Source organism: Vombatus ursinus, unplaced genomic scaffold (assembly GCF_900497805.2).
Source record: "Vombatus ursinus unplaced genomic scaffold, bare-nosed wombat genome assembly UNPS02014802.1, whole genome shotgun sequence".
NCBI classification, from domain to species: Eukaryota; Metazoa; Chordata; class Mammalia; order Diprotodontia; family Vombatidae; genus Vombatus; species Vombatus ursinus.
In genome coordinates this window covers 18,944,734-18,955,264 of record NW_020954580.1, presented here as the reverse complement: position 1 = coordinate 18,955,264, position 10,531 = coordinate 18,944,734, and the positions used below count along the sequence as shown (strand labels likewise).

The 10,531-nt window shown below is 35.8% G+C and overlaps 1 protein-coding gene across 1 annotated transcript in view; it reads left to right on the top strand.

Moving 5' to 3' along the window:
• The window catches only part of ADAM23 (ADAM metallopeptidase domain 23), a 238,598-nt gene that overhangs the window by 184,628 nt on the left and 43,439 nt on the right, over window positions 1–10,531 (top strand). The window contains exons 17-19 of the mRNA XM_027873781.1: window positions 472–561; window positions 1,672–1,752; window positions 7,951–8,001. Of these exons, the coding sequence (XP_027729582.1) occupies window positions 472–561; window positions 1,672–1,752; window positions 7,951–8,001 (222 nt within the window). The remainder of the gene's footprint in view (window positions 1–471; window positions 562–1,671; window positions 1,753–7,950; window positions 8,002–10,531) is intronic.

Sequence of the window (10,531 nt, the reverse complement as noted above, 5' to 3'; positions counted from 1 at the left end):
CTCTCTCTCTCTCTCTCTCTCTCTCTCTCTCTCTCTCTCTCTCTCTCTCTCTCTCTGTCTCTTTCTCTTTTTTCATTTTCTTCTCCTCTTCTAGAGTTCTCTGGATTAGATGGCTTCTTGAGATCCCTTCTAGCTCTAAATTTATGCATTGTTGTTAATTTTCTTTCTGTCAAAAAACAAGCATTTATTAAGCACCTGCTATGTGCCAGGCACTGGGCATTTGGGATGCAAAGTTCTTTGAGAATCCCTGCTCTCAAAGAACTTTTATTCCCAAACACTTGTTTGCCATTGCATAGATAGTGACCTTATTTGGATCCTCTTTGGTGAGGATCGGGAAATATTAAAGGGACAATAAGGTTGTGACCCATAGTTTAAGAAGTATTGATAGGGATCGGGAGTGGAAAAAGTTCAAAAAGCCCTGATCTAGAGTGAAAGATTCCTTGATCCTTCATGTTAAGTATTTTCTCTTAGGAATGCTATGGCGTGTGCTGCAAGAAATGCTCACTTTCGAATGGAGCACATTGCAGCGATGGACCCTGTTGTAACAGTACAACCTGTCTTGTGAGTTACTCCAAAACACATTCATCCTTCTTTTAACTTCTAAACTAGATCAGCAACCCAAAGCATGTTTAACTGTGAGAGAGAAATAATGCTTGTGCAAGAGTTTGTCAGTTATTTTTGGTGGCCACTGCATTTAGCAGCCTTAGAAATAGTTTTTTTTTTTCAAATAATTAAGGGCATCAAAGACATCTGGAAACACCTGACCCTGTAGTTAAAAGAAGAAGTCCTCCTACCTGTTGCCTTCCCTGCCTGTCTGAGCATTATCCAACTCTGGAAACATAGTATTATGAACTTTAATTTCCCAGCATGAGTAGTGGAAACCTTAACTCTGTGAGCTTAAAAGTGCTGTCTGCAAGGTGCCGCAGTATGGACAAGAGTCTGGTACACTCCTTATGGCTAATAGATATTGCTGTTTCCTTCATACCCTTGTTTCTCAGCTGGGCTGCCTTCCCTGCTGTGCTAACAGACTGTAGTTCAGCTGAATGGAGGATTAATGTTCCATAAAGCCAAGTGAATAGTGGAGCAAAAATGGGTACAAACTCAGGATTAAATTTTATTTTGTACATCCACAAAAAGAAAAATGAATATCTTTCTTCATTGAACTATACTCAAAATATTAGGTAAACCTAATGAAGATCAATATATATATGTGTATACACATACACATATACACATATATGTATATATGTATATAATATATATGTATATATGTGTGTATTTGTGTATTCTACCTAATATAAGTAAATTACAGGGAAGTAGTTTTTGACAAAACATAAGGAAGAACTTACTAATAATTATAACTATTTAACAATGGAATGAGATGCTCTGTTATCTTGGTGTTTATTTAAAATAATGATCATATCAAATTAGTTTTTGAAACCTGAACATGTTACTTTTTTGCTGATGATTCATAGGCAAGCAAAGTGGATGGCAGCTGGCTTATATCCACTTGGTATCTGCCTCATGACTCATGTTGGTTGGTTGGTGAAAGTCATGACTTAAAAGGTTCTGTTGACAGAGACATTGACATTTTTAACTTAAAGAATGGAAGACTATTGGAATTCTCAAATAACTGATTCTGATGCTTAACTAATGATCCTCAATTTCTAGTTTCAGCCACGAGGGTATAACTGTCGAGAAGGAGTTAATGACTGTGACATTACTGAAACCTGCACTGGAGACTCTGGCCAGGTATAACGAAATGTGACCGTCCATTTCCCGGTTTGGATGCATCTCCTTATGAATTCATTTTAAAAAGCATTCAGCAATGAATATTTCTGTAGACTTGTTTCTGTTTTTCTCCCCTTATTCATCCTCCCTTATCTGCAACTGTATTATGATATGGTTTAACTGAGTTAATTCTGAGTTTTGTTGTATATGAAAACTAAGGACAAGAAAGTTTCTGTTATTCCCTTAAGGAACAAGGCTTTTAATTGTGTTCTGTCATAATTTAATCCTTCTATCTCCCCATTCATTTGGGGGACCATTTATTGAGAGTATCAGCACTTGTGATTTATAGCCAATTAACCTGGCTCTTTTGTCCTGGTACCCCTAGCTTCTGCAGGTGAGTTAGCCATATGCAGAATATTTCCCAGTTTCCAGGTCCCACATATGGAAAGTACATGGAAAGATGGTCGATTGGACCAGTTGGCAAATGTAGTAATTTTAAAATAGATTCTCTAGCAAATATATTCATTGGCCAAATTTAAACAGGCATATTTAGATTATTCTTAATGTGACTTAGACATTTCCATCTTGTACCATTTAGGTATATTGCTAGGTTTATTCTTTGCATTGTTCCTCTGATATGTTGACACATTATAGGCATTTTGGGTATTGTGTTTCATTTGAAAAAATATGTCATAGTGGATGGATTATTGGGGCTGTAGTCAGGAAGTCCTGGGTTCATCCTGCCTCTGACACTAATTCTGTGAATATGGGCAAGTCATTTAACTTCCCCATGTCTCAGTTTATTGACTTATAAAGTGGAGAATAAAATAATGTCAATTGTACCTAGCCCACTGAGTTGTTGTGAGGCTTTCCTGAGATAATGCACATAAATTGCTTTGCAAACTTTAATGCATTGTATAAATAATTATTATTGAAAATCCTTAAGAACTACGTAATAGAGTATATCATGCTTAAATTATATGGAATTGATGACTCTTATGTCTTGAAATCATTTTTCTCAGCCTTTTGAAAAATCTAAGTGTTCTAATGAAGATTTGGAACTTTAAGTTTTGAAGCATCATTGCCTAGACTTGAAATACTTTTAACATGCACATTCTATGGCTAACATATATGAATTAACCTGTTACATAAATGCATCTTACTCATTCAGAGGTGGTTCTTCAACTCCCAATTGAGCAAATAGAGTTAGTGTGGCATAGTAAAAAAACAAAAACAAAAAACAAAAACACTGGTTTTGGAGTCTAATGACCAGGGATTGATTTTTTCTTATACTATCATTGTGACCTTGGGCAAGTCACTAAATCATTCTAGACCTCTGTCTCTTCAACTGTAAGATGAGGGACTTAGACTAAATAACCTCCAAGGTTTTTTCCAACTCCAAATTTATAAGAGACATAGTGGACAGAGCAGCAAACTTGGAGTTAGGGAGCCCCGAGTTCAAATCTAACTTCAGGAACTTATTTGACTCTGGGCAAGTCGTGATCTCATTGGCTTCAGTTTCATTTGTAAAATGAGAAATCCAGAATATTTTTTTGTCTGAAGTCCTAGTTAGCTTTAAATCTATGATCCTAAGCTGAGAATTGCTTTGCTTAGAGTTGGTTTCTTAATGATGTGTTAGGTTACCAGGAGGTAATGTGGTTCAGTGGAAAGCTGCTTCATTTGGAACAAAACGACCTGGGTTTGAATCCCTCCTTTGCTATTTGCTCCTTGTTAGACCTTGGTTAAATCACCCAATTCCTCTATGACTCAGTTCCTCATCTGTGAGATGAGAGTGGCATACTAGAAAAATTTACATGAACTGATACTGAAGTGAGCAGAACCAAGAGAACATTGTACACAGTAACAGCAACATTGTGCTATGACCAACTTTGATAGACTTAGTTCTTCTCAGTAATACAATGATCTAAGACAATTCCAAAAGACTCAGGATGAAAAATGCTATCCACATCCAGAGAAAGAACTATGGAGTCTAAATGCAGATCAAAGTATACCATATTAACTTTTTTTTTGTTTTTTTTTTTTCTGTCTTGTGATTTGTTTTCCCGTTTGTTCTGATTCTTCTTTCACAACATGACTAATGTGGAAATATGCTTAATGTAATTGTACATGTATAGCCTATATCATACTGTATGCCATCTTGGGGAGGGAAAAGAAGAAGGAGGGGAAAAAATTGGAACTCAAAATCTTATAGCAGTGACTGTTGAAAACTAAGAATAAATTTTAAAAAATTTTAAAAAGAAATGAGAGAGATATACTAGTTAGCTTCTGAAGTCCCTTCCAATCAATCTGTGAGTGTACTGAGTGGACCGAACAAGAGTAGTGTTGTGTAGAAGTTGTTAAAAAAATAAAGCCTCCTCTTCTCAGGCAGTCATTGCACATTGTACACATGACTTCCCTGATTATTTCATGAGGCATCATACTTGATAAGAGGAGTGAGTTTCAGAGAATACATATCTATGGACAGTTCTGGAAATTAGCCATGCTGTCTGTGCAGTTGACTTGATTTTGATATATTTATGAAAGCTGATAGAAATTCTTTCCATCATAGCTTATGGGAGATTCAGTAAAAAGAAATGTGTGATCAAGAGAAATAGCTTCCATGAATATAACATGTGGATGTGATCACAGATTTGTTGTTCCCCCTTCATTCCTGAAGAGGACCAATGACATCATGAGGGTGATATCTTGACTTGTGTTTGAATTGGATATGAGTGAGGCAGAGCTTTGCAAAGTCCTCAGCCTCACTCTCTCCTCTAGTCATCAAAGTACAGTGGCAAGGCAGAGATCAAGATCACTGGTGATGCTCCAGGATACAGTGGGTGACCGTGGCCTTTCTAAATTAGGGTCTTTCTTAGATCTCAATTTGTCTGAGGTCACACCCATTCCATGACTCCAAGGGCTGGGTAAGAGTTGAGACAAAAGATGGCCCAATTTACTATCACAAAGATTTCATTTTGAGAGGGGAAGATCCTCATAGTTTCTGGCCAGAATAGAAAACAATTGCTATTTACACTCATTCACAGCCATCAGAACCTGAACAATGAGCCACAGAGGCTTTGGTTGAGGCTATTATTGGCCATTCAGTGAAAGCCAGAGTGATAGGGGTTTAAAGGCTTAGTCAAGTAGTTCCATTTAAAGCACAATGGGCTTTTAAAAAAGCCTGTCTTTCCAGAGCTATATTTCAAGAAATCAAAAATGAAAACTGCACAGGATAAAAAGTGAATTGTCCCAGCTTTTTGAAAAAAAATGAAGAGGAGGAGGAGGAGAGGAAGAAAGAGAAGAAGGAGGAGGAAGAGGAGGAGGAGGAGAAGAAGAAGAAGAAATAATAATGATGATGATGATGGTAATAGTAGCATTCCTCAACTTCTGCTCAAATTGGCAGCTTGGGTCCCCATAGGGCAGCTGCTGCTACTCTCAGATAACATGGTAAAGAGAATTAATTCAAAACATTCTTCCAAGATCCTGGTTCACTCCTTCCCACAAACACACACAGCATCCACACGAGGATTAAGCTTAAAGTTAGACCCTAATAGCAGTGAGGCACACGTGTAAGAAATATGTGTGACAAGGTTTAACAGATTTAGAGCTAGAAGGGACCTTAGGAACCCTGAAGTCTAACCCCCTCTTTTGGACAGATGAGGAAACTGAAGCCAAGAGAGCGTAAGTGCCTTTCCAGCGTTTAGCATAGTGTCTGGCACATAGTAGGCAGCTACAAAATGCTTGTTAGCTTTCTCATTTGCCCAGGGTCACGTGGCTAGTGAGTGTCTGAGGCAGAATTTGAGCTCAGGTCCTCTTGACTTCAAGTCAAGCTCCCTCTATTGTACCAGTTAGATTTTCTAAAGTGTAATGTTTGCCCAGTCCTTTAGATGTGCTACTTAAATAGGCAGCATAGCCCATTTAAAACAGGAAAGTGTAAACATTTTTTTAGTGGATTATCTTGTAGAACATCAAATGCCTCCAAGGAAAGCATTAGCTAATTTGCTTCCTGAAATTATTCTATTGATTAGCAATCTGTATTTAATGACTAATAAGTATGCACTAATTATGAATTAAGTGTAAATTGTCTCCCTGGTGACTCTGAGAATTTGTGGCTTTGACATATTGGTCACACTTGGCAAATTCGGTAAATTAATTGTAGACTGATGTGCTCGTTCTGGGATGAAACATCCCATCATCTTCCCCTCCACCATATTCCCCTCCTGTCTATACTTCTGGCATTTTTGTCGTTTCTTCTTTTTTTTCTGGGAGAGGAGGGGTTCCTACCTGATGTTTTATCATATAGGAAACTATAAAAGAACATTGCAAAACTGCAGTTTGTCTTAGAGAGTTCCCTGGGGAAGCTGAGAGTTTGTAATTTGCCCATGTTGCCATGTTGTTCAGTCATATATGACTCTTTGTGACCCCATTTGGGATTTTCTTGATTAAGATATTGGAGTGGTTTGCCATTTCCTTCTCCAGTTCATTTTACAGATAAGGAAACTGAGGCAAACAGGATTAAATGACTTGCCCAGGGTCACACAGCTAGTAAGTGTCTGAGGCCAGATTTGAATTCAGGAGGATGAGTCTTCCTGACTACAGCCCCAGCACTCTATCCACTGTACCACCTAGCTGCCCCCAACATGTGCCATGGTTAGAATTTAAATTTGTATGAAATTTTAAAGTTGGCCTACTATCTACTCTATTAAGCTGACTTTCTTATTCTCTGATCATTCAGGTTGTTTTAATTCTGAAATGAGTGGAGAGTTTATTTTAGTTCATTAATGCACTTCTGACACTATGTTCCAAAAATAGATTCCAGTGAAAAAGACCCACTGACCACTGCTGCATTTTTAATAGACATGATGTAGTTAGCCAAGGTTTATTCCTGAAATTCACAAATGAAAATATGTGTTACAGGAAGCTGCTTATTAGGAAAGAGAAGTATTCCAGAAGCCTTATGAGAAATTGAATATTCTTGTAAACAAATGGCCAGAAACATTGATATGCAGTTTGATAACTCTACTTAAAGTATGTAAAATGAAATGATTTCACCTTGATTTGGGTAATTTTGGTTTAAATTGTCACATTTACTCATTTAATAGTGGAGAGGCATAGATTTGTTCCCTTTAATAAGTTCTATCCTGACTCAGTGCTATGGAAGGCCTTTAATTTGGAATTTCTCAGCTTTTATACATGGTAAATCAAATAAGAATTCAGGAAAAACTCTTCTCAGCCCCACCCATTCAAGCAGTGTTCTGGGTGAACAGATTAGAAAAATGAAACGTATTTTTGCAGAAATGCTTCATAAAATGGTCCTGCTAAAGAAAGCTATATTCCTAAGGCTCAGTTATTATAATAATGATTCAGTCTTTGGGGAAAGGAGGGCAATAATAGCACAGCACTCATTTTGAATTAGAAGGTAGAAAGCGGAGTATTTTTTTTTCCTTTTATAAAAAAAGTAACATAAATATAGGGTTACTGCCCAGGTACTATATATGGGGTACCCAGAGAAGTGGGCGCATGAGTGGGATACAAACTTAGCTTTTTCACAGTGCTGAAATTTTTCTAGAATAGGCCCCGCCCATATGTGTTCTAGAATTACAATCAGACCTATTTTCTAAACTGTCATTTTTCAGCAATCATGCTTTTGAAGCTCTAATTAAAAACATTTTAATTCAATTTCTCATCATAGCGTAGCGGATAGATTTGACTTCTCTGAGTCAGAACAATTTGTTTCCAGGCCCACTTCTGATGCATACCTCCTATGTGACCCTGGGCAAGTAATTTAATCTCTCAGTGCCATCAGCAACTTTTCAAAACTTTAAATTTCAAGTTAGATACAGCTCTGAGATGATAGAAGGAATTTGCTTACAAGGAGCTTCCTACACTGATAAAATCACAGGTCTGGGACTGCCCCAACCCCAAATTGCTTACCATATAAAAGTATATAACTACTTCTCACCCTTTTCAAACATAATCTATTGTATTTTAAAACTATTTTATATTCATGAGTTAAAAAACAACTTTGATATGTAGCATGTATTATTTCTAACTTTTAGTTATAACATTATTCTTATTGCCTTCTCTTTGACTTTTTAATATTGTGCTTGATGTACATAAAATATAATTGTTTTTAAAATCTATGATGCATTTTACTCACTGTGAATTCCTTAGTTCATATAAACTTGCAATATTTACTAATAGGGTTGTGTTTTACAGTGCCCACCCAATCTTCATAAACAAGATGGATATTCTTGCAATTCCAATCAGGTATGCCAAGTTTTACAAATTTTAATATAGTTTTGTGTGTTATACACAAAATTTTGCATGTAATATGCAAAATATAGTTTGCATGATTCTTGTCACTTGTGTCTTTTGCAGGTAGGGAACAACTCAAACAATTAACCATCATAGTAATAGTCTAACTTGAATATAGAAATATTAAATATGTTGCCTTTAATTTTAGTGAAAAGTCACCCTTTTAAGATTGGACAAAGGAAGATTAGTGAACAGATGACTAGGAATTGGGTTATTGGTGTATGAATATTTTAAAGTATTTTCAGCAAACATGTTTACAAGGCAACCTTGAAAAATCTCCTGTATTCCACTTTAAGTAACCCCAGAAAGAGGAGAATTTATAATTTTTTTAATCTCTGGAAAAAAAAAAGATTTTTTCAATATTTAGGAATGCATTGTTAAGAAAATCTTAGGATTTAAGCCTATTTTCTCTTGTACAAAAACAGAATAGCTAGACACAACTAGTCTCTCCATAAGAGCCCTACATAGACCAGTGCAAATACCTCCAGCTGGGGAGATGATATAGATGATGAGCAAGCAGAGAAGATTGAGAAGTAGTCAGTCAGGTAGCAAGAGAACCAGGAGCAAGTTGTTTCACAAAAACCTAGAGAAGGGAGAATATTCAGGAGGAGAAGGTGGGCAACAATGTCAAGTCTATAGGTCCATAAGAATGAGGACCGACAAAAGAACATCGTGTTATCTCAATGTTCTTTTCATCTTTTCTTAAAAGTTTAGGGTAATCATTTTTTAAAATTCTAATGAACCTTCTCAAAGTTCTTCATATGTTTCCTGAGTTGTAGAACTTAAAACTGTACATAGTAATCTAGTAAAATTCTGGCCACTGAAGAGTTTAAAAACAAACAAACAAACAAACAAACAAATAATCCCAGACCAATACATGAGGTCATTTCTGGTTCTTACCTGCTATGCAGACAGGATAAGTGCTTAATTTAAAAACTGATGTCATGTGGCTCACTCATGACCACTTGGTTTTTCCTATATTATTTTTCTTCAATACTTAAAAAAAAATAAAAACAACACAACCTAGTACTTTCATTGTACTTTTGTGCTTGCTTTCCTTTCCTGGGTATACTATCCTTGTTGAATATCATTTTGTTAATTTCTGACTTTTTCTCTAGTTCACCACCTTTAATATCACATAGCTGTGTATTTCCCTTCATCCATTCATTCAATTAACATTTTTATAATGTTGTCATTGTATAAATTATTCTGTATCAGTTCATATGAGTCTTCCCAGTTTATTTAAAGCCATCTTTTTCATCATTTCTTTTTTAAAAGTATATTTATTTAATATTTTATTTTCCCCCAATTATATGTAAAAACAATTTTTAACATTAATTTTTAAAAATTTTCGGTTCTAAATTCTTTCCCTCCCTCCCTCCCTCTCTCCCTCTCTCCCTTCTTCCTTATTAAGAAGGCAACCAATTTGATATAGATTATACATTAACAGTCATGCAAAACAGATCTCCATATTAGTCATGTTGTGAAAGAAAACACAGAACCAAAAAAACCCCAAGAAAAATAAAGACAGCTTACAAAGAATGCTTTGATCTGCATTCAGGTGCCATCATTTCTTTCTCTGAAGGTGATAGCATTTTTTCATCATAAATCCTTCTGAATTGTCTTGGATCATTGTATTGCTGAGAATAGCTAAGTCATTTACAGTTGATCATTATACAATATTGCTGTTACTGTGTGCAATGTTCTCCTGGTTCTGCTCATTTCACTTTGTGTCAGTTCATGTAAGTCTTTCCAGGTTTTTCTGAAAACATCCTACTCGTCATTTCTTATAGCACAATAGCATTCCATCACAATTATGTACCACTACTTGTTCAGCCATTCCCCAATTGATGAGCATCTCCTCAATTTCCAATTCTTTGCCACTACTAAAAGAGCAGCTATAAATATTTTTTATACATATATGTCCTTTTAAGAAAATCTCTTTGGAATACAGATCTAATAGAAGTATTTTTTGGGTCAGAGACTATGTGCCCTTTGGGCATAGTTCCAAATTGATCTCCAGAATGGTTGAATCAGTTCACAATTCCACCAACAGTGCATAGTGCCTCAATTTTCCCACATATCTTCCAACTTTGTCATTTTCCTTTTCTGTCATATTAGCCAATTTAATAGGTGTGGGATAGTACTTCAGAGTTGTTTTAATTTGCATTTCTCTAATCAATAGAGATTTAGAGCATTTTTATATGACTGTAGATAGCTTCGATTACTTCATGTGAAAACTGCCTGTTTATATCCTTTGACCATTTATCAGTTGGGGAATGGCTCTTATTTTTTTTTTTTTATAAATTTGATGCAATTTTCTATATATTTGAGAAATAAATGCAACCTTTATCAGAGAAACGTGCTGTAATTTTTTCACAGTTATGATTAATGTGTGTTTCTCTCCATTCTATTTCCCCCATGCTTATCCTACTCTCTTTCTCTCTCCCTTCAACTTGTTTGTCTTCAAAAGTGCTTTCCT